At 39.5% G+C, this 24611-nt stretch overlaps 1 protein-coding gene across 1 annotated transcript in view; it reads left to right on the forward strand.

Moving 5' to 3' along the window:
• The window catches only part of ZMAT4 (zinc finger matrin-type 4), a 260097-nt gene that overhangs the window by 216432 nt on the left and 19054 nt on the right, over positions 1-24611 (forward strand). Inside the window, exon 6 of the mRNA XM_072950203.1 lies at positions 9416-9512. Coding sequence (XP_072806304.1) covers positions 9416-9512 — 97 coding nt within the window. The remainder of the gene's footprint in view (positions 1-9415; positions 9513-24611) is intronic.

A 24611-nucleotide genomic window follows, 5' to 3' on the forward strand; every position in this document is an offset into this window, starting at 1 on the left:
TTTATCTTTTTACTATTGATTTGTAGGAGTTAATTATATATTCTGAACAGAAGTCCCAGATCAGATATATGTATTATAATTATTTTTTCACAGCTTGCTTTTTTGTTTTCTTGATGGTATTTCTTTATAAGCATAAACTTTTGATTTTTGTAAAATCCAATTTATCTTTACGTTCACCATGTTTTATTTCCTAAGAAATCTATGCCTATGCATAAAGTTCATAAAAAATTTCCCCTGTATTTTTCTAGAAGCTTTATAGTTTTAGCTTTTACATTTAAGTCTGTAATCAATCTGAATTTTAATGTATGCTGCGAGGAAGAGATTGATGTTCATCATTTCGTCTATTTAATACATTTATTCAGTTATTCCAGCACCTTTTGCCAGCAAAGCGTTATTTCCCCCATTGAATTCCCTTGACGTCTTTGTTGAAAATCAATGAAGGTGGTCAAAAGGTACAAATTTCAGTTATAAGATAAATAACTACTGGGGGTGTAATATAGAATTTGATGACTGTAGTTAACACTGCTGTGTGATATATCTGAAAGTTGCTTAAGAGAGCAGATCCTAGGCGTTTTCATAACAAGGAACATTTATTTTTGTGTTTTGAATCTGTGTGCGATGATAGATATTAACTAAACTCACTGTGGTAATCATTTCTCAATATATGTGTGTCAAGTCATTATGGAGCATACCTTAAACTTCCACAGAGCTCTATGTCAGTTACATCTCAACAAAACTGAAAAGAAAATCAATTGATTCTTTGCATATAGGTCAAGTTCTGGACTCACTTCTCTGTTCCATTGATGCAAGTTGTCCATCCTTATGCTAATGTGACACTATTGTGATTAACTGATTTTTATGGCAAATCTTAAAATCCTCAAGTGTGAGTCGTCAGACTTTTTCCTTTTTCAAAATTGTTTTGGCCATTCTGGGGTACTTTGATTTCCACATAAATTTTAGAATCCACTTGTCTATGCAGTCCTTTAGTGTTCAATAGAATTCTCCAATGAAACCCTCTACAACTACAAAGAATCTATTGGAATTTTTATTACATTGCATTAAATCTATAGGAAAACTGATATCTTAACAGTATTGATTCTTTTTATGAATATGTGTGTATATCTCTGTATCTATTTAGTTTCCTACTAATTTCTCTCAGCAATGTTTTGTAGTTTTCGTCTTGTACATCTTTTATTAAATTTATTCCTAAGTGTTTAAAAGTATTTCTGAAACGATTAATGATACTTTAAAAATATATTTTCCAGTTGTTCGCAGCTATTTAAGCATACTTTTTTTTGCTATTGGCCTTGGGTATTGTGACATTGTTAAATTCACTTATTTTAGGAGTTATTTTGTAGCTCCCTTAGGGTTGTCTATATAAACAGTCATGTCTTCTACAAGTAAAGTCAGATTTACTTCTTCATTTCCAATCTAGAAGCCTTTTATTTCTTTTTCTTTTCTTATTGCACTGCCTAGCATCTCCAGTGCAATGTTGAACTATACATTTTCCCTTAAAAACTGATGAAACTAAACTTGTTGTTATGTAGTATTTTCATTATCATTCAGTTCAAAATATTTTCTAATTTCCCTTTGGATTTCTTCCTTTGATAATAGGATATTTAGAAGTATTTCAGGTCTTTTTATGCATGTTACTATTCATTATTTTTATTAATTTCTTTTTTTTAACTTTTTTTTGAGTTATAGTCAGTTTACAATGTTGTGTCAATTTTCAGTGTAGAGCACAATTTTTCAGTTTTACAGGAACATACAGATATTCATTGTCACATTCTTTTTCACTGTGAGCTACTACAAGATCTTGTATACATTTCCCTGTGCTGTACAGTATAATATTGTTTATCTATTCTATATATGCCTGTCAGTAACTACAAATTTCGAAATCCCAGTCTGTCCCTTCCCACCCCTCTAATTTCAATGGTAGTTAGAGAAACCACTGTACATAATGTAATTATTTGAAACTTAGTAAGATTTTTTTAGTGGCTTAGCATATTCCTGAACTTAATTTACTTAAATATATACTTGAAAAGATTGTGAATTCTCCAGTTGTGGAGTGTGGTGCTCTGTACATATCAATTAGTATAACATGGTTGATCGTTTAGTTTAGATCTTTTAAACTTTCCTGATTGTTTTGTCTCACTGTTCTATATTAACATTTCCTATTATTATGTACTTATCTGTTTCTTCCTCTAGTTCAGTCAGTTCTTGCCTCATATGTCTTTATGTTTTATTAGCTAAATTACACTTAGAATTGTTAAGCTCTCCTGATCTATTTCTCCCTTTATCCCTACAAAACATCCTGTTTAATCTCTGGTAATATTTCTTGTCTTAAGGTCTGTTTTGTCTGATATTAACATAGGTACTTCTACTTCTGGGTTAATCAGATACTTTTTATTATGCAATTTATTAATATTGCTAAATTTATTATTAATTATATTTTATGTAAAGTATAATGATCTTTCAATAGTATTGTTCCACTCCTACCCATTCTTGTGCTGTTGTCAGATATTTTAGATCTATGTACAGTATGTATAAATGCCACATTACACAGGACAGTTTTGCTTTAAATTGCTTACTATCTTCAAATAAATTTAGGGCACTAAAAAAAAGATGCCAACATGTTAATCATTTATGGTGTTCTTTATTTTTTTCCTGTATACCTGAGTTTATATCTGGTGTCATTTGCCTTCCATGTGAAGAACTTCACAAGCATTTCTCTAGTGCAGGTCTGCTGGCAAAGTATTCTTTTAGCTTTTTTTTTTTTTAATTGAAAATATTCTTATTCCACTTTAAATTTTGAAGGATATTTTTGCTGGATATAGAATTCTGGGTTATCACTTGTTTTGTTTTATTTGTTTGTTTGTTTCACCACTTTTTCTTCTGTGAACAATCCAAGCCCATTTCACCCCTGGTCCTCTCTGCTTTGCTGTTTACTCTCCCTGGGCACCTCTTTGACCAGTTCCTCACATCACAGGCTAATCCTCATCCCTCCAGTTCCATTTTCCACTTCTCAGAGATCTCCGTTGACCACGCTATCCAAAACCAGCCTTCTTCTCCGTGACTTCCTCATTTTCCTGTTTCCATCCTGTGCAACTCTTCTGTGATGTTTTTACTTACTTCCTTGTTTCTTGTCTTTCTACCTGAATAGCTCCATATGCAAATTTATTCGGCTTTATTCCCTCCTACATTCTTGGCATCGAGCAAAATACCTGGCATCATAAGAAAGGCACGATGATGTTTCTCTAATGTGGAATGGATGCAGCTGAAGTTGGCAGAACATCTGAAGTCTAGCTTTGCTGGACTTGAAAAGACACACCGAGAGTCACGTACTGCTAAACTCTGCAGGACCATCTGCTTTGCACACTAAGCTAGGGAATATAAATACAAAAGCCATGCATCTTCAAGAGGCCTTTCCAGATTCTCTGCATTAGAAGCAAGTTCCTCCTCTAGTTTTCATAATACTCCACTTCATCCTCACTGTGGTACTTTTTGTCATCAACCCTGTACTATTGCGATTTGTATACATAGCTTCCCTCTCCAACTGGATTATCAGCACCCTGCAGACAGGGACGGTATTTCTGAAGAAGACGTATTAGCAATCCTGCAGAAATAGCCATTCGGTCTGCAAAGGTTTGGGGATACTTTAAAGTGGTATTGCACCGAAAATGAATTGAATGAGAAAGTTAGCATTTTTTGTTTAATAAGATTCTCTTTTTCTCTAAGGAAAAAGGAGCTGTATAATTCCAAAGTAATTAGGATTTCAATAGAGCATTAATAAAGCTCTAAGTTCCCACCAAGGACACTGTGTCACGTGTGGGGGAGGACTCCTCTGTCCCTCCTCTGCCTTTGTTTTTGTTTATATGCACTGCCTTTCCAGTTTATGCTCCCTGGAGTTCGCATCGCAATAAAGTGCCAAATATCTCCTGCCCACGCCTCTGCTCGGCTTGCAGAGCGGGAGAACTGTAATGGAAAGCAACAGATCAGAATATTTTTTAAATTTGTTGGTGATCTTAAAAATGCTTATTTTTTAAACATAAATATTTATGCCTGTTGCCATGCTGAACTTCCGTTCGTTATGAGGGGACCCGTGATGAGTCTGTCGTCTGAAGGGGACCCATATAAATAATGGTTACCGCTTATTATGACAAAATTGATGGAGAACTCTGGAGGCAGGAAAGCCCGAAGCTGGCTTTCATATTCTGATTCTGTGCATAGAAGAGCAGAGTAGATCAGCCCAGGATAAGCATTCAAACAACTCACATGCAGATTGTGATAACTTACTGCCTCTGGGTTTGGGGACTACATAATCTTCCTGAATCATGCCCACCTGTAAAATGGAAAAGCCATGTTGGCATAGCTCTTCTTTATGGAATAGCTTTTTTTTTTTTTTAAGACACAGTATTGTTTCTGACAAGTTCAAGTTACCAAAAGGAATACGACTCCATGGGGCAGTACATTTTGGAAGTCTGTTTGTGTGTTGGAGGTGGGGGTTATAAGGATGAAACTTCTTACAGATTCCCAGGCCCCAGCCAAGATTTATAGAAGCGGATTCTGCAGACACTGTGCCTGGGAATCTGCATTTTAGAACCATCGCCGGAGTATATAACTGGGACGTTTGGGAGTCATTGCTGGAGGGACTAGCCAAGAGCTGTTTGTTTCGTCTCTGAATTGCCTGTCTATCAGTGCTTGGAAAGTTTCGAGTCCTGTGGACGAAGAATGCCACCTGCCACGTCAGTAAATGAAGGATGCTGAGGCCATCAAGTCATCAGCCATGGCAGCCGCCCCCGACGGGGAGCCCTGAGGGAACTCGGGATGGAAACAGGATGCCTGCAGTCAAGCTATCAGCCTGCACGACCCTCAGTCGTGCACCCTGAAGAGACTCAGGATGGAAAAGCACAAGATACTGGCCCTGGCTAGCTAAGGCGCATATCAAAGGAATGATTTCAAGGAGCCCAGACTCTCACATCTTCCCATGTATAGAAAAGTGCTAAATTCCTTAACTGGAGATATCTGGTTTTCTTTAATTAACAGTAATCTTTTGATGTTCCAACTATCTGGTCTTTGTTGCAAAAACTCCTTATTCTGGCTCCTCCCTTGCCTCTTCCGAGCAGTCTCTTAGAACCATCTAGAGGCTGTTTCCAGGGCTTAAAGTCTTTAGAATGTCCACTGAATAAGACATAATTCTCAACTTTTAGGTTGTGCTTTTTTTTTTCCAGTCAACAGTCCTTTAGACTGCCTCCGAAGATCCCAGAGATCTGTGGTTTCATTGTTCTTTTTTTTTTAATAACAGAATTGACCCTTTTTTTTAATTAAAAAAATCATCTTGTCTTCCAGCTCAAAAATGGCTTCTCTCTTTGCTTTGCCAACCAGTTTCCCTTTGACACCTTTGTCCCTTTCTCCATTTACCTTCCCTCTCTGTCTCTCTCTTTTTTTTCTTTAATTGAAGTATAGTTGATTCACAATGTTGTGTTAGCTTCTGGTGTACAGCACAGTGATGTATGTGTGAATCACTATGCTGGTTATTTTTTACATATACATAAATATATTCCATTTCATAGTCTTTTTCATTTTCATTGTAGGTTACTACAAGATGCTGAATATAGTTCCCTGTGCTATACAGTAGATCCTTGTTGTTTACCCACTTTATATACAGTAGTGTGTGTCTGCAAATACTTGAACTGCAATGTATCCTTTCCTATCCCCTTTCCCCCTGGTGGACTTTTTTAAGGAAGTAGCCATTTTTTTGGTTAGTGTTTTTGGGGGTGGGGTAATTAGGTTTATTCATTAATTTATTTTTATAGGAGGCACTGGGGATTGAACCCAGCACCTTGTGTATTCTAAGCATGCACTACCACTTGAGCTATATCCTCTCTGCCCCCATTGACTCTTTCTTTCCCCCCACCCTATTGACTCTTAATTGAACAATTAGGTAAGTCAGTGTCCAATTATTATGTAACTGAAACTAAAACAACAAATTTGTTCTTAACACTGGCCAAACCAGCTTATCATACCACGTCAAATAGGTTTCCCTGAAACACGCATTGGGCTGTAGGAGTTTGAAAGTCTATAGAAAGTTCTGCTGTCTGTCCCGTGATCAACACAAGAGCAGTTCTCATGCCACTGTGATATTCAATCAGCAGGACCCACCGGACGTCATGAGAAGTAACTTTCTTCTTGCCAATCACTGCCCTTTCAAATGATCTCTGTGGGGTTAACTTTTTCCTACCCCTTGGGTCAAAACTAGGGTAAGTTTCATGAATTTTCGTTCACTTTTAAGTAGTGAAGAGTTCTTTACTTTCATTCCTAGATACATAAAAGTTCTATGACGTTAACTGATATGTCCAGGTGTCTACTGAGAAAAACCAAAAAGCACAGCCTAAAAGTTGAGATTCATGTTTTATTTGGTAGACTGACTGCAGATGTAAGCCCAGGAGACAGCCTCTCAGATAGCTCTGAGGGGCTGGTCCAGAAAGGCAAGGGAGGAGCCAGGATATATAGGAGATTTTGCAAAAACATGTAGCTGGATATCAAAAGATTACTGTTAATCACAAAAACAAACATTTCAAGTTAATGATGCTCACGCTTTTCTAGGTATGAGAAGGCGTGAGAGTCTAGGCTTGTTGCAATCATTCCTTCGACGTGCATCTTAACTCTCCAGGGCCGGCACCCTGCTCTTCTCCATCCAGAGTCCCCTCAGGGCGCAGCACCATCACGGGCAGCCACGGTGGCTGATGGCTTGAGGGCCACAGCCCCCTTCATTTACTGAAATGGCGGGCAACATTCTCTGTCCACACAGGGTAGAAAAATAATTTTTTAAATATCTCCAAACTTTATTTAAAGTTTGTTTTCCCCCTCCCTCAGTGCCTTTCTGCTTGGGCTGCCTGTATGTCGTGGGTAAAGTGTGTTAGGCGCCCGTCTTTTCCTCCGCCCGGGGCTGTGGCTTTTCTTCATTTATCCCAACAGGCTGCCGCCGGTTCCTCGAGGGCTGATGGATGAAGGGAATCAGGTTAGAAAGGCAAGGGAGATAAAAGTGTCCCTGATGGATGCACCTTCGAAGCTAACATAGATGCTGCCTGACTTTGCAGGGGCTGTGAACTGACTCTTCTTCTCCTGGGTGATTTCATGGCTATTTCCAGAATTCAGCATTCCTTGATGGGGGCTAAGTATCTCCTCTGGGGTCACTTGGAGGCCCTAGATATCCAGCTGAACCCCGCTAGCATCTTTCTGTTGAGGACGCATTGCCCTCACCGCTCACACGTATCTGGTACCCACGTGGTCTGTGGGAAACTCTCACATCTTTTGTTCCGACAAGCTCGGAGCACACAGGCCATGCCCAATCCCTCCACCTCTCTCACTTTGCCATCAGAGTAGCTAAGTAGACACTTTGGATCTGGCAGGTGGTGTAGAGTCCTGCACTCTGCTCTCCGAGCACAAGAAGGCCTGCCTCAAGCTCTCTGAATCCTTTCCCCGTAGGTTTGAGGTGAGAGAGAAGGGATTCCCCTATCTCACGTGGAGCAGAGTTAGTCAAACTGATTGTACCGTATGGCTCCCTGTAAGAAATTCACTATCCGTTTCTTTCTTTCTTCTCCAGTCTCTTTTTTAGACTGGTGGTGAGTGGTCAGCTCGGGTTGGAAGCTGGTTCTGGACCACTTCCTTTGGGATGTCCTGAGCGGTGCCTCTCATTCCCTATATGGTGGATTCAGGTTGCACCTGTGTCTTAGAGCTTCAATGTAGGGCTTCATCCAGGACATTGGGAAATAAAGATTTTCTTACCACGTCTCTTGGAAATCATAGTAATAGCTAATTTGTGTTGATTGTTTATTGTGTACCAGACACTTTCATACGTGCTGTATCTTACTCAGTCCTATAAAGAATCCTGTAAGGAAACAGGAGTTCAGAGAAGTCAAATAATTTGTGTGATGTCACACAGGCAGTAGGTTGCAAAATTCTTCCAACACTGAGTGTTAGGTTCTTTCACTTCATTTTATTTATTTCTTCTTCTTTTCTTTTCTTTCTTCAAGGATGATTTTGTCTCTTAAAAAGGAAATACTGTGCAGTCATCAGGAGAAAAAAATGCTGTAGCTGTTTAATCTCTTGGTTTTACAGTGGTGTTTGGAGCAAAGTTAGTAACAACAACTCTCATTTAATATACTTACTCACTTAATCCTTATAAAACCTTGGGATGTGGATGGTTTTGTCCTCATCTTTTAGGTGAGGAAACTGAGGCCAGGAAGAAATTACGTGACTCCGCCCACAGGACACAACCAGGAGTATCTGGAGCCAAGATTTAAAGCCACAGTTTCAGACCAGGACTCTGAGCCTGCTTTTCTCCCCATTCCGAAGGGACGGACAGCAGAAGGAAGCTGCTGCATCGTGGGTCTCTGAGCTGCGGCCAGTGTTTGAAGTTGTTTGGCCGACGCTTCTTTGTAGCACACTTGACTCCAGATGAGCCAGTGTGACACAGGAGTCAAGGTTTTTCCTAAACTCCTAGAAAACAAGGAGCTTCTTATTCACCTTGGAATCCCTGGTGCCTGGTCCAAAGTTAGTGCTCTGTTAATAAATTAAATCAGTTCAAAAATGCATGAATAGCTTTCTTTTAAACTCTCTGGTGGAAAGGAATTTTTCATGTGGATTAAATTAATATAGTATTTACTTCTCCTGGGTATTTACATTTTTTAAAATAGAAGCATGGTTGATTTACCATGTTGTGTTAGTTTCAGGTGTATAGCAAGGTGATTCAATTATGTATATATTCAATTACATACTATATATATATATTCTCTCTCTCTCTCTTTCTGTGTGTCTGTATATGTGTGTGTGTGTGTGTGTGTGTGTGTGTGTGTATTCTTTTTCAGATTTTTTTCCAATTTCGGTTATTACAAGATATTAAATATAGTTCTCTGTACTATACAGTAGGTCCTTGGGTATTTACATCTTATAAGATGAAGATGATCCTGGAAGAAGAACTCGAATGAATGATATCTAAAGTTGAATTTCTGAATCTGTCATTGGAGTAGATGTGGGAAAGAAATAGAGACAGAGTGTTTCCCTGGAGTCTCACATTTCATTGCAGAAATGACAGCTTACCATGTCTACATACCTGAAGGAAAAAGCAGAATGCTCCTTTGTTTGGGGTACAGAGTATCTGGAAATATTTTACCTCAAAGAAGTATGTTCTACTAATTCCAGTCATCCAGAGATGGGACAGGCTGCTTGCAATGTATTCATGGTCATACTTCTGTTAGAGACCCATTGGCTGGGCTCTGGAAGGAGGGACTGAAGCATGATTGGCGGGGTCGACCAGATGGCTTCCAAGACACGCTGTCCCTGAACTTGCGGAGATTCAGGTGGTTGATGACAAGGATGCAGCTGACCAGGTCTGTGTATCTGTCATCCGCAGGTCTGAGGCGCAATTACAGATGCACCATTTGCAGCGTCTCTCTGAACTCGATAGAACAGTATCACGCCCATCTGAAAGGATCCAAACACCAGACCAAGTAGGTACTTCTGTGCTTTTGTTCTTCGGTCCTTTTGTATATAATTTTTTTAGCATGGTGAGTAAAGGCTAAGTAGTTTACTTATTTCAAAATAAATAGATGGAAACAATCTCTCTTATCTCCAACGTCCCCTTGATATTTATGCTCCTCAAGCCTCCAGACTCTGCCTAGCACTACTTGAAGAATGACTTCTGTTTTTGACCCAGACATGACAATTGTTTTTTATTGTTTCATTTTTTTTGAAGGACAGTCGGCACATGTGCATGAACTTCAGGAAACCTTTAGATCTATATTGAGTGTTTTTAGATAAACATTGTAATCTCTATTTGGAGGATGGGCCAGACCTCAGAGTTGGGAAGTCACATTCTATGAATGTCTTTGACCACTTTCCATTTCTAGATGAATATTGGTGATTAGTAGGGAAACCTAACAAATCCCCTGGACTTGTAAGTCATTCACACACATAGCTCTTTCCAATTAAATGAATGCTTATTCTTTTTTTTTTAACAAAAATTCTCGTGATTTTAAACCAGAGAAGGCTAATCAGGTGTAATTCTACCAGTATCTATACTGGGCATTTAAAAAAAAACAACAATGACCTTAGTTTTTAGGCCTTTTTAAAGTAGCTGCTAGGATTGCTAATAAAATCAAATAAAATAGGGTAAAGCAAAGACTATCTCAAAAATATGTCCTTTTCCTAATCATAATTGTTTCCATTCCTCTCATATTTATTCGCAGAATTGTTGAACAGATTTGACTGTATCAAGGCCTCATGAATAATGAATGATTCATTCAACAAACATACATGAGGCCCTCACTATGTATCAGACCCTGAGTGTGCAGCGAGGGAGAAGGGGGAAGGGCTGACGTAGCTCTTCATATTGGGGTGCTCCCCGCCGGGCTGGGGAAACAGTCGTGTAAACACACAAACTATTCTTCAGTCCCATGACGTGTGTACCCAGAGCCTTGAGGACCAGGGTGAGGACAAGTAGGCTAAGCTTTACAGGGACACTGGGGCAGAGGCTGAGCTCATAAGGGTGAAGTCTGAGTCTGATTTTGTTCATCATTGTCCCCCGGTGCCACGCCCAGCACTTGTTAACTTATGAAAGGTTTCATGTACCTTCTTGCTTGAGTGAATGTGTGGTTTTAAAAGATGAGTAATAGTTTTCCGAGCAGGGTTATGAGGGAGGCACATTCCAGGTAACGAAATTTCTTTGCAAAGATCCTGTAAAACATGGAGGTCCCGGGGGTTCTGGCTTCAGGGAGGAAGTTTAAGCTTAGAGTTAGTTATTGACTCCCTGTCTTCCCTCGACGTCCGGCTGCTTCGGGAGTCAAAGCTGCTTTCATGACTTCCTTTACTCTGATCCACCCCAGAGGACTTTTATCAAGGTGATTATTCAAAAACAAGATTTCCTCAGATCTGTCACCGAGGACCTAGAGCATCCGTGTTGATTATTGGGTACCGCTGTCTCGTCCCCCTCCCAACCGAAAAAAAAAATAGTCAATTCATCCTCTCTGTTATGTTGTGAGCCACACCATATGCATTCCGGTGAACATGCATTCGACACAGACACAGACACGTTACAAGGAGCTGCAACGAGAAACGATACTCTTTTAGGAGCATACATTTATTGCTCTTAATAAAAGAAAACAGACAGTAGTAGCCAGGTGGCATGAATCACGTAAGTAACTAATGCAGATTGTGTCTCCCGCTTCAGGAGAATGTTCACCTCTCTCCATGTATATTTAAAACTTCGTGTGATGGAATTTGTGTTAGGGATTTTCACATCTGAAAATTTTCACATCATTGTCTTTAAACCTCTGAACGGCCTTGAGATAAATATTAGTGATCCATTATTTGATAGGAGAGAACTAAGTCTGTGAGAGGCTAAGTGACTTACCCAACCTCACCTTGCTGACAAATGGCAGAGCCTGGGCTGAACCTGACGGTGTCTGACTCACGCTTCTAATTAATTCATTTCACTCCGTTAACCACAGACAAGCTGAGGACACAGGACTGCGGGGACGAGGATGGATTCAGAAAAAGGCATTGCTTCCCTGGTGTAGTTTAATATATAACATGCCTTCAGAAGGGTTCATCTAACTGTGCTGCCCTCTTTCCAATAAACCAGTTTTTTTTTTTTTAAATAACCACAAAATCACCAGGTTGCTCTCTTACTGAAGAGGGAGATGAGGGCAGTGTGAAGAAATTAATTGTAATAGCTCTGTCCTGCATGCTTCCTCCACCCTTAGACCTAATTTGAATATTCTGAGTGGGTGCCTGTGTCTTTGTTTATGAGACAGATGGTTCCCGAATTTTCTCGTAATAGCCTTGTTAGGTTTGGTCTTGAGTGTGTGCGAGTCTCATTAAACAGGTGGGAGCATCTCCTTCTCTTCCTAATCCCTGAATGAGTTCGTGGCAGATTGCGGTAATTTCTTATCTTAAATACTAGGAGGAATTCATCGGTGAAGCCATCTAAGCCTAGAGATTTATGTTGCATGCATATTTTCCTTAGAAATGAAATTTCTTTAATACAGAACTATTCATATTTTCCATTCCTTCTTACATCAGTTTATTTATTAAAAATTTTTTTTTCTTTATTTTCATTATTTTGGAGGAGAGGTAATTAGATTTCTTTATGTTTGGAGGGAGTATTGGGGATTGAACCCAGGACCTCGTGCATGCTAATAAGCATGTGCTCTACCACTTGAGCTACACCCTCCTCCCCTAATATCAGTTTAAATGAGCTGGTTTTTTTTTTGTTTTTTCAATGAATTTGTCCATTGTAGCTCCATTTTTACATTTGGGATAAAGTTATTCATTTTATCCCCTAATTTTATTTTTAATGTCTGTGGAGTATTTTTCATTCCAGGCATTGTTTATGTGTGTCTCTTCCCTGTTTGGGGATCATTTTTGTTAGAAGTTTATCATTCTTTATTAATTTTTTTTGATGAACAAATAATGGGGGTTTGTTGATTTTCTTTATGTACTGTTACTTCGTGACATTTACAAAATTATTTCCTTTTTTCTGCTTCCTCTGGATCAAATTTGCATTTTCCCCTGAGCTTCTTAATATGAAAATGTAGGTTAATAATTTTTCAGTATGTGCATTGAAGGCTTTCAATGTGCCTCAACACGATGCTTTCGCTGCATTCTGCAAGCAATTTTTTTTATATCCCCAAAGTCTTAATATGTAGTATTTACAGTGATATTTATTTCAATACAATTTCTAACTTTTACTGTAAATTTTTCTTTTACTTGTGGTTGTTTAGAAGTGTTATGTTTAAAATCCAGTATTTATGGGATTTTTCTATTTATATTTTTTGTGGTTAATTTGTACCTGGATTCTATAGCAGCCAGAACATATTCTAAATGACTTTAATGCCTCAAAATTTGAGTAGACTTGCTCTGTAGCCCAGGCAAGTGGTCAATTTTGGTAATATTCCATGTTGATTTGAAAATAATGTGTCTTTTTCAGTAATTGGGTAAATGGCTCTATCTATCAGTTAGGTCAGGTTTTTTTAATCTGGTTTAAATAACTTTTGTCCTCACTGATTTTTTTTGTTTGTTTGTTTGCTGATTATATCCATGAGAAGCAGAGGTAACTAAAAACCTCCAGCTATAAGTATAGATTTGCCTGTGTCCTCTTAATTCTATCTTTTTTGTTTTATATATTTAAATGTATATTATTAGATGCTTACAAATTTAGGGGTTTTAAATGTATTTCTATTGAATGGGCCCTTTATAAAAAAAAATCACCTTTTGTCATCATGAAATGTCCTTCTTTGCTACAAGTAGTATTTCCTTAAAGTCTATATTAGTATCAACTAGAGCAACTCTTCAAAGCCTTCAAAAGTTTTCTCTTTAAATTGTATCCGGCTTTTATTTCGTTCTCAGGTGGACAGTTAGTGAGACGCCAGCAACTCCATCAGAGCTGGAGAAAGCTCTCAGCCAAATGGTTCTTAACTGTTCTAATCTGACTAAGTCAACATGTCAGTAATTTTCAAGCGTCAGTAATTTTCAAGGTCTTATATTTGTATTTTTAGTAATCATTTCTAGAGAAGGGTTGAGATCATAAAGATTATTGAATTGTATCGTGGAAAGAACACTGAATTTTATTTCTAGTGCAAGTCTGCCCCTGAGTGACCTTGGGCACTGACAGATCTTTAAGTCTCAGTTCCCTCATGGGTGAGTGATTACTGGTGACAAGAACACAACAAATGGGCATTCACTTTCCATCTGATGCTCACCATCCTGGTCCCCTTTTCTACAGGTCCTCAATTCAGCCTTAAAAGTCTTCCTAAAACAATGTTCCATGTCAGCCTCTACTATTTATTGAATGGTCCCATTTATTGAAGCTAGCAATGCCCCTCCCCAAATTATGTCCGTCCAGAACCTCAGAATATGACCTTATTTGTACAGAGGGTTTTTGCAGATGTAAAAGTTAAGGATCGCAAGATGAAATCATACCAGATTTATGTGAATGACTTACGGTGTCTTTAGGAGGGAGAGGAAGGGGAGAGTTGAACACATGTGTGGAGGAAGCGGCTATGTGAAGACAGAGGCAGGGAAATTGGGGTTCTGTTTCCACAAGAAGCCAGCAGGGTCTGGAACAGGCAAGAAGGATTCTCCCCACAGCTTTTGGAGGCCGTGTGCTCTGCAGACACCTGGATTTGAGACTTCCGTCCTCTAGAACTGTGAGAGAATAAATTTCTGCAATTTTAAGCCACTCAGCTTTCGGTACTTTTTTAAAAAAGCAGTCCTAGGAAATTAATACAGCATGAAACCTACGTGCCTTGCGCCACAAGTCTTCCTTTGGTCATATTTTCTCGGGCAACTGCTTAACGATGCCAATGCCAATAATGACAGTGATGATGGCGGTGATGATGAAAAAGAAGATGGTGGTGACGATGCTGTACCACTGATAACAGAAGTGGGGCTTCTGTGAGATAGGGGCACGGCAACAGTGTGAAATGCTTTGGAAGTGTCATCATCTCTAATAGGCACAGCATCCCTGTAATTGACCAGAGGCTAGCATCTCTGCTATATCGATCAGAATCAAGATCCCCAAAATAATTGGCTGGCAGAGACCAGAGCAGAAGTCAGGTTATTGACCATCATAACTGCTACTGTTATAATACTATCACCTTGCTTTTTACTGGTAGTAAAAAAGCCTTTTTTCTTTTTTTTTTTTGGCAAACACCATAAACAGCAAAATGACAGTCAAATTTTGCTCCATGGTTAAATAGCAAGAAAAATATTCAGCATCTGATGAGATTAAAGGTTTCGAAATGCAAATGATCACACTGACATATAAAGAAATTGCCTATTAGTAGATTTTTCAGCATTTCCAAGGGATCTCGTCTGTCAATTAGTACCTATGTTTAAAATTAAATTTAAAGGCATATGAGTACGTACCTGAGACTAATGAACAATTTCCCCATAACGTACTTAAATTTGAGTTTAGGGAACATTTCAAGCCTCAGAACATTATATTACCTGGAATTAAAGGATGTAGAAGTTGTCATTACGTACTTTGATACTTCAGTGGGTTGAAAATGAGATACAGGTGTCTAAGAGAATAAATCAAACGGAGGGAAAGTTAGTAATTTCTAAAGGTGCTGTTGCCTTTGAGAAGAAGCCTTAAATGGTGATATCCACTGCTTTTATTTTTCTGTAGCTTTTCCCAATTAGTATGAATTCTCTAGACAAAACCTTCATATTATTCATTTCCCCATTATATTCATTTATTTGTGAAGTGATTGAGTGGATGTTCAGTCTCATTTTCAGAGCTAGGATATGTTTGCTTTAAATACCATGGAATTTGGTTCCTCCATGCAGAATAGTAATTAGTTGTTCGGGTGGGGGATGGTGCACAATAATAATAAAGGAGATATTTTTGCAAGAGACGCCAAGCTTGAAGAACCTTCTGTACTTATGATAAATAAAAGTAGCTTAATATACCAAGAATATGTTCTCTTTGGAAATAAGCAGATGGACAAACAACAAACCAATGCATGGATTTTTTCAAAGGCTAAAAATATGGACATTCTTTGGAGAATTTTCAATGTGGTTTAATGGAATTTACCAAGAATTTCAATAACCAAAGGGGTTGGGACTTTGGCTCTGAGTTCTGAGATGAACGGAAAATAGGACAGTATTGAAAACAGAGCTGACCTTTCCCAAAGAGGGTCAAGTTGTTTCTGTTCAGCAGATAATTATTCGTGGAAAGGCTTGGAATGAAGAACAGAGCCCTAGAGCCCAAGACAACATTTTTGCTGGTCCCATTTGACAGACCCAGTTGTGTAAAAGAGCTCTCCTAGGAAGCAGAGTTAAGAAGTGTCACCAAGTCTTTCCAACCAAAGGGTGAGATTGACATCCCAGGCACCGTGACGAGGCACAAGGGTGGGGATGAGGCAGGGCTGGAGGTCAAAGAGCAGTCTCTCTTTAAGCTTATTTTTAATAGAACATTTGAGTCCTCTATTGCCAAGAGCCCTCCTGTCTCTGAGAAAGGCCTCAGAGTCCATCTTCTCAAATAGATGAGACAATAGGCTGGAGATACCAGACTTTCAGAGAAGCCAAAAAAAAAAAAAAAAAAAAAAGATCTGTCTCTCTTGCATGAATACACAGGCAATCCTAACAGCTCTGTTTCTCCCTCGGTCTCACTTCTGCTCTCTGTGAGTGACTGAGGGACACGTTATAATTACAGTATGTGAATTGATGAGGCCTTCTGTGGGCTTGACAAGTAGTAATGGGGAGCATTTTCACTCTTCGGTATTACTTACAGAGTTGCTAACGGTCCCCAGTGTTCCCTTGCTCATTCCTTCCCCGCGCCCCCTGCTGGAGGGACTTGTAACCATCGTTTCCTCTTGCTTGAAATCGACACGAGTCATGCGGGCTCCAGAGTGGTTCGGAACTGACAAGTCTCTGATTTAATCGTTGGTCCCACTGAACCCCCGTCATGTTCTTTGTCACGCTGCTTCTGATAAGTCATCCAGGACCAGGCTCCAGGGGTGCAAGGCCATTACCTGACTTGGTTCCGAAAAATGCATCTGCCTCAAGAGAGAAAAAAAACAAAAGTAGGCCTGGAACCCAGCAGGCCCGGGAGGCTGACAGCCAGAGTCCCGGGGTCGCTGCTTCTCAGACCACGTCCCCTCACTGAGTTTCAGCGTCCTCACTGAATACAGGGTAGTCAAGGTCGCAGTCAGTCTAACGGTCTCTAATTTTATAACTTTAAGGTTGAGCTTTTAAAATTTTTTAAAATACTATTTTTTACTTAAAATTATTTAAAATAATTATTTAAAATAATGTAAAATATTTTAAAATTATTTATTTAATTATATAAATAAATATATTTATTCAATTATATAAATTTATTTATTCATATAAAATAGTTTTTATTAAACTTAAAATTTAATTATGTAAATACATGTAGTTGTTTATATAAAATATTTTAAGATATTTTAAATAATTTAATTATGTAAATAAATATATATACAATATATTTTTAATATTTTAAAATTGTTGATGTAAATACATTTCTTTATTTACACAAAATATTTTTTATTTAAAATATTTTTAAATTATTTAAGTATATAAATAAAAATATTTAAATAAAATATTTTAATTAAAATATTTTAAAATTATTTATCTAATTATGTAAACACATACATAAATTTACATAAATTATTTTATTTAAAATAATTATTTAATTTAAAAAATAATCTAAAATAATTTCATAAGATAATTTTTAAAATTATTTAAAGTATTTTTAAAATTATTTAAAATATTAAAATAGTTTCCAGCTGTAGAAGACTGGCTGTAAAATAACCCTTCTTTAGTGTTTCCTTCTCCCCTGCTGAGTGGCCCAGAAGCTGAGTAAGCCCCTCAGAGTTAGGTTCTGTGAGAGGAAAGATGTCCTCCAGGCCTGTTTATCCTGGCCTTGAACAAAAGGCAAAGATGCTTTTCAGACGCTCATGACTTGGGGCAAAAGAGGCGAAGTTGGTCCCCTAAGGGGAAAGTAGAGAAAGAAGCTTATTTTCACATCATTCCAAACTGTGACTACCAAGAGCACATTCTGGTGGCTTCTTGGGTAAATGGGGATGGGTGAGGCGGAGAGAGGAAGGCTGTAAAGGTGACCTTGACCCCTCACCTGAGCAGTCCCGGCTTCTGGCCTTACACTCATTCTGGGTCTTCTCCAAGTTACTGTAACCCCTTCTGACACGTCTCACCAGAGTTCCTTAGAAACTAGGTCATGCGCCTTGGTAAGCCGTCTGCATCTGCCCTGGACTTCTCCAACCATCCTTCAGTAGAACACTGCGTTTGGCCAACACTTGTTTAATCTCTTAAAAGTTATCATGGAACATGCAATGCCAGGGAGTTGAATTAAAATAAATAAAAGGGAGGAGGGTATATAGCTCAGTGGTAGAGCACGTGCTTAGCATGTAGGGGGTCTGAGGTTCAATTTCAAATGCCTCCGTTAAAATAAAGAAATATAAATAAATAAATAACCTGATTACCTCTTCCCTCAAAATTTTTTTAATAAAATAAAAAGATGAAAAACATTTTTTTAATTTATAAATAAATAAGTAAGTAAGTAAATAAAGGACCTTGCTTCACTTAGGTCGATGTTGTTAGGGAAATAGGCGGAGGAGGTAAGAGGGGAATGGAAACATGCCTTGGTTATGTTCCTGAGCCCCGCTCCCCATCGCTGCTCTTTGGTTGGAGGAGTGGGTTGAGTAGGTCCATTTTAGCTGGGATGTTCGTAGTGTGGATGGAACAGTGGTGTGAGTGATCGGACACATCAGCTGCTCACCCCCATTCAATTCACTCCCATGACCAAAATCTATGGAGCGCCTGCTGTGTGCGGGGCATTGAAACAGGCATTGAGGACCACAGAAAGAGACCATCATACCCCCACCTGTCTAGCTGAGGGGACACAACATGTAGTCAAGTCATTATAGTTAAAATCAACGTAGGAGATGGACAGTATAAGACGTACAAAGTGGAATTCAGAAGGAGTGATTGCAGGAAAGGTGGGTGTGGAGTGAGTGCAGGACAGTGGCTTGGGTTCAATCCTGGTTCTACAGCTGCTGATTGGGTGACCTTGAGCTTGTCCTTCAAGGCCTCTCTGGAGCTTAGTTTCTGTGTTAGTTATGTTAGTTTCCATGTTAGTTAATGTAAAATGTAATATCATAAAAATTCATAGGGAAACAGACGGTGGTGAGGATTGAGTTTTAAAAACAGAAAAAAAAAATCGGTAACAAAAAATACGAAACTTCTTAGCCAGTACTTGACACGAACTTTTTTCTCAACAAGTGTTCATTAAAATTCTTTATTGATGAAATGGCATTTGCAATGGGTGTTGGGAAGTGGGCAGACAACTGTTGAGGAATCGCTCAGCACTTCTTCTGTAAGATGGCTCTGGAATTCTTCAGAGCAAACTCTAGTTTCTTGTCCAAAGTTGGGGTTTTGGACTCTCCCAGAAGGTTCAGGGCCACTCAGGGTTTAGAACCCAAACGGACCAAAGTCAGGGGTTATAAAGAGTGATCTAGGACCAGCCTCCAAAGACTCTCCTCATTCTGAGTTTCTTGTGGTTGTCTGCCTTCTGCCGGCTCCACGTCTTCATTTGATGCCACAGTTTCAAGCTTGGTATTCCATCTACAGCATCAGAAAGAACACTTTTGAATGCTCCCAATTCACGTGGTCTTGACACCCTGAATCCTCTGCCAGCCTCCTGCTTTATCCTGCTTTGATTACCAGTTGCATTTCATCATCTGTAATTAGCCCATTTACTCTCCAAAGATGATGGATTAAAAATTGTGAAAATAAATGAAATAAATTGAATTATTTTCCTGGCTGCATCTCCTGAAATAATTCTCCTAATATTCATTAAGACTCCCTGGAGAGAGTTTCTTTGCCATTCTGATAATACAGGGTTCATTTTTCATTTCCATCTGCATTTGTGATTTTTACCGTCAAAAAATTACCTGTATCCTTTCTATGCAGGCATCTCTCTGCTGCAGCTCATAGTAGATTTTTGGCTCCTCTCAACATCGACTTACTCGATCCAACTTTGAGTCACAGCATTTGATGAATGCCCTATATTTCAGAATTGGAAGAGCTTTCTAAAAAAATCATGATCTCCAAGTATGAGGGAGACACCTCTTTAAATGTTAACCACTGTTAATTTAAGTTATGACTTAACGATGAGCATTTTGAAGGTTTTGGGATTTTTCCTTCTTTGAGTTAATATCGTCAAGACTCATCTATATTGTGTTAAGAATAGTCAAACATAACCAGAATCGGGACCTCTGTCAGAATATACATCTGTATGAGCGTCACTAGTCACGTAGGTGTCACTTTTAATAGTCCTTAAGAGAATATAGGAAATGTGTGTTTTTCTAGAGCTTTTTGGGTCGCAGAGACATCTCATTCCTTTTCATGCTGTGTAGTCAAATACAAATCAAAATCTACACAGCTAGCTTTCGGAAATGTAGGTGATATTTCAGGCTCAGGACACAATCACTTCAAAGTTCTACCCACAACGTCAGCTGCTGTTACATTCTCCAGAGACATACTTGTCTTTTCTCTTCCTTATTTAAGTCCCTTTTTCTTCTAAAGACATCTAACAGGGTAACATGTGCTCCTGACTCCTTTTTGATTTCTAAAACCATCACCACTGAATTTATTCCTGTCCTAAAAGAAGAGATCTTATAATAGCCTCAGCTAGAGGAATGCCAGACCTCCGATTTTATTCCCTTGATAACGGATAAAGTTCAAACAATGGATTCCTTCTTCCAACATCTTTTCAGTGCTGAATAAGATAAACTTACAATTAGCTCAGATTTTCACGGTCAGGCAACTTACTCAATTAGAATCTAGTCCTTGAGTATCTCTATTAGAAAGGACACTTCAAGGCTCTGTTGTAGACGGGTTTAGCCAGGTGTTTTAAAGTTTCTCATTTTGAAATCTGGTTTTTAGGTCACTGTAATTCTTACTTGGGGCGACTGAGTAGGGGGAGCTTCAAAATTTTTAGCAGCCTCCATACCCGGAAGGTTTAGAAGCAACCACACAGGTTTCTTTCTTTTGTTATTGACGCATAGTTGGTTTACAAAGTTGCGTTAGTTTCTGGTGTACAGCATAGTGATTCAGTTACATATATATGTTCTAATATATATATTCTTTATATATATATATATCCTTTTTCATTATAGGTTATTACAAGCTATTGAATATAGTTCCCTGCGCTATGCAGTAAGACCTCGTTGTTTATCTATTCTGTGCATAATAAGTAGTTTGTATCCATTAATCCCAAACTCCTAACTTATCCCTTCCCCCGCTTTCCCCTTTGGTAACCATACGTTTGTTTTCTATGTCTGTGAGTCCCTTTCTGTTTTATAAATAAGTTCATTTGTGTCATTTTTTGGGATTCCACATGTAAGTGAGAGCAGAGGATGTTTGTCTTTGTCTGTCTGACTTACCCACCTACAGTAGTTCCAAGACTAAGAAACCAAATGTCGTAATTGTGTTCTTGCATATCATGGAAGTCCTGCAGGTCAAAGGTATGCTTCCCATGGAAAAGAGAGCCCAGGTCAGAATGTAATCTGAGCGATTCATTACAGCCAGGAAATATGGTGGATTGGACGGAGGACATTTCCTGTCCTCCTTCCAAAAGTGTGTCACACCAGGATGTCGGGAAAACATCAGTTACAAGTAAAAGATCTGTCAGTGCTTTTCATTATGTATGCACATTGGAGAGGCATCTTTTATTTAAGATTTAACTCTCAAGAACCTGAGGAGCCAGCCACCAACTACTCAACCTTCTAGAACAGGCAGGTGAGGGCTCTGTAGTGAGTTCCCCCTGAGGGTGGAGTTTGATCCACTCATGACCCGGAGGTCTTCAGTGAGACAGCATGTTGTGATGAAGGAACTTTGAGATGTTCATTGATTGGGTGGGTAGTTTAGCAAATCACTACATAGTGATCCGCTGCCTGTTAGGTTCTAAGGGACTAAGACAAATTAACAAGTCACATTGCCTAGCCTTAAAGCACTCGTGTAATTTTTTTTAAATGCCTGAATACTGAAGCTTTGTGATCCCAGAGAGTGATCCCTCATTCAGAGGCTCACTGAGCTTGGAGGAGCGAGAGCTGGTGGTCCGTCTTGGTGGTGAAAGTCAGTGATCTCTCTGAGCAGCTGTCAGGGCCCAGGAGCCCGGTGACTGGGCACAGCGTCACCACCTGCTCTGCCCCCAGGCAGGGGTCCGTCACCCGGAATGGAGGTTCCAGGTGCAGCTTTTAGTATCCAAAGCAGCCTGGAACCTGAGCTGGGCAGGAAGGAGGGGTGCCAGGTATGAACAGGATAAGGCATTTGCTGTTTTATTGTCTGGGTCGTCACAAAAGCTTTGCCTTTAAAGTCTTTACCAAAAAAAGCCTTTTCGTTCTTCACTCAGAATTTTGTATTTTCTGGGTTTTCTTTGGAGAACCCTCGTGATTTATAGATGACGGTTTAAATCTTGTAACACCTGGTAGGATATTTCACTGCTAGTCCTGGGAAGAAACCAGGAATGAAAAAATGAAGAATAGGTGACATTTGTGATCAAAAAATGATGGTTAGAGGCATTTATCTGTCCAACTGCTGTTGACAATCAATTCTAATTATTCATTTGCTCTTCCTGCTCATCATGCTTTCTCTAGTGTATGGATCTAGAAATTGATAGCAAATGATTAGCTTCTACAAGATAACACGCGGATAAAAGAATGAGCCTGAATCAGATATTCATAACAAGAACTGCTTTATTGTTCTGAAGCAGAATTTTTTTTCTCCTTTTACTATCCATGCAGGTAATTTTTCTTTTAACTTTGAAGTTGGAGTATTCCGGATCTTTTGATTAAAATTTCTCATCCTGTGCCCACAATGGATGCTCCGCAATTAATAGTCTTTCTTTTCTCAACCGTTTAATGAGGGTTGAGGCCAGCGCAGGATTTGAGTGACTAAAGTCAATGAATACCATGAATATCTTTCCCAAAATGTTCTCTGCTAATTGTGAGGAACTTCTCCATCCCCCCGGGGGAATGTGACAGGCTGTGCCGCTGGACCTGCCTAAGGATGTGATCTCAGGCAATTGCTTTCTTCTCTCAAAGTGGTACCCGCCTCCAACACACCTGCTAGCTAACTGGCAAAGCTTTTCTTTTTTTTCACAGAGAAAAAAAATATTTCTGTCTGTTTAACCATAGGAGTCCCAGGCAGGGCTCACGGGTCAATGGGGTGTGTAAATGGAAAAATAGGAGAATCTTGTCTGTGAGACGTGTGGATGGGAGGGCCATCCACACGTAGAAATATAGGTAGAAATATAAAGGGTGTCATTGAGTGGAGCGGAGGAGGCAGAAGAGGGGCTGAGACTGGGAAAGTCAAGTGTGGCATCTTTGGGCCCAGGGGTAGGCAACCATGAAGGAATGACACCCGCTTCCACATACTCTTGACTTATAAAAAGATGAGTGAGAAATGTCAGACTCAATGAGTGAAACAGTTCTTCTACACAGCGATGTTTCTAGACCTCCTTACCATCATGGCTTTTGTCCATTGTGATGTCTTTGGCTTCTCTAGCTTTGTATCTGCAGAGCAGGGGTTTCGAATATTCTGGAATATTCTGGAATAACTGTAGATGTGCTAGCCTCATGACTCACCCATTTTTATTCCTTTGGAGGACAGACAGGGAAGAAGTAGCTTCACTGTCATTGTCAATCAGAGGAAGGCTGGTGGCAAGCAGATGTGAGGAGTCCAGGAGGGTGGGGCCTGGGATGGGAAAGGGGAGAAGGGTCCTCCTCCTGGGACCACTGGATGGAAGGTCAGTGGTTGCACCTGCAGGGGTCTGACCACGGGATGCAAAGGTAGGGGCTGGAAGGGGCTGCAGAGCCCCATGTCTCCCCATCACCCCAGTTTCTGACTGGTTTTCAGAGTCAAGGGTTGGCTATCTTTAGGGACAGATCCACTGTAGCCTAATAAGTCATGTCCTCCTCATCTGTCTTCATGTGCATTGGTCCAGTCAGAGGGTTGAGAGCAGAGAGAGATGGATTATCAAGTCATGCAGAATCATGCAGGTGAAAACATTTCTTAAGACAGAGTTCTCAGTCAAATTTAAAAATCTAGTTTAGGACATTTCCTTTATATATATATATAAATTTTTTTTTTTACTTTAAAACTGTTTCTCCTGTGAGTGTTACTCAAAGTAGATGAACTGCATCTGCTCCTTTTGGATTTTGACAGCAGAGGTGGTTATGCTTTCCTGGCATGTTCCTCCTTTTGTAGAGCTTAATATTTGAGAATAATTCCCTTCCATTCTGGGTGTTTAATCTCTATCAACGAAATAATCAGATATTGCAAGAATAGAAGACCAGCCAGTGTGAGCCCTGCCTTCAAGAAGCCTAGAGTTTAAATGAGGCTAGTAAGTTAGCAGGTGACCATAATAAAAGCACGCTGAAATGCTAACATATGCGAATGACTTTACATAACATCATGTGAGGACTCAGAGGAGGAAGAGACGAGCCCACACACGAATGAGAGAGACGTGCTTGGACGAGATGAACATGGGCTCGGGGACAAGGGGAAATTCAGTGTCGGGTGGGGTGAGTTTAGGGTCTAGGAACACTCAGATGGAAATTCCAGTGGACGTGAGGGCTGATGAGACTGGAGCTCAGGTAATAGATGGTGATTGGAGATACAGATTCGGGCGTCATCAGCTCATAGGACATCATTGAAGTGGACAAGCTCCTTCAAAGACAGTGTAGGGTGAAGAACAGGGACCCACACACTCATGCACACATACACAGGCGGGGTGACAAAGGAAGTGACGTCAGCATTTTCCCCCGTAATGCCACCTTTTATACTTCTTTTCAAGTGGGAGCAGAATAGGACAGATTAGTGCTTCCAAAGCCAAGGATGAAGAGCATTTCAGGAAGGAGGGTACAGAACGGAATAACTAAATACCAAAGAGTCAAGTCGGAAATGGACCAAAAAGCCAGAGGGTTTGTCAATTAGGTGGTTGATTTTTGCCAGGCGAGTCTCGTTGAAGGTTCGAGACTGTGATGCCGGCAGTGGCT

Source organism: Vicugna pacos, chromosome 26, assembly GCF_048564905.1.
Source record: "Vicugna pacos chromosome 26, VicPac4, whole genome shotgun sequence".
Classification (NCBI taxonomy): Eukaryota; Metazoa; Chordata; class Mammalia; order Artiodactyla; family Camelidae; genus Vicugna; species Vicugna pacos.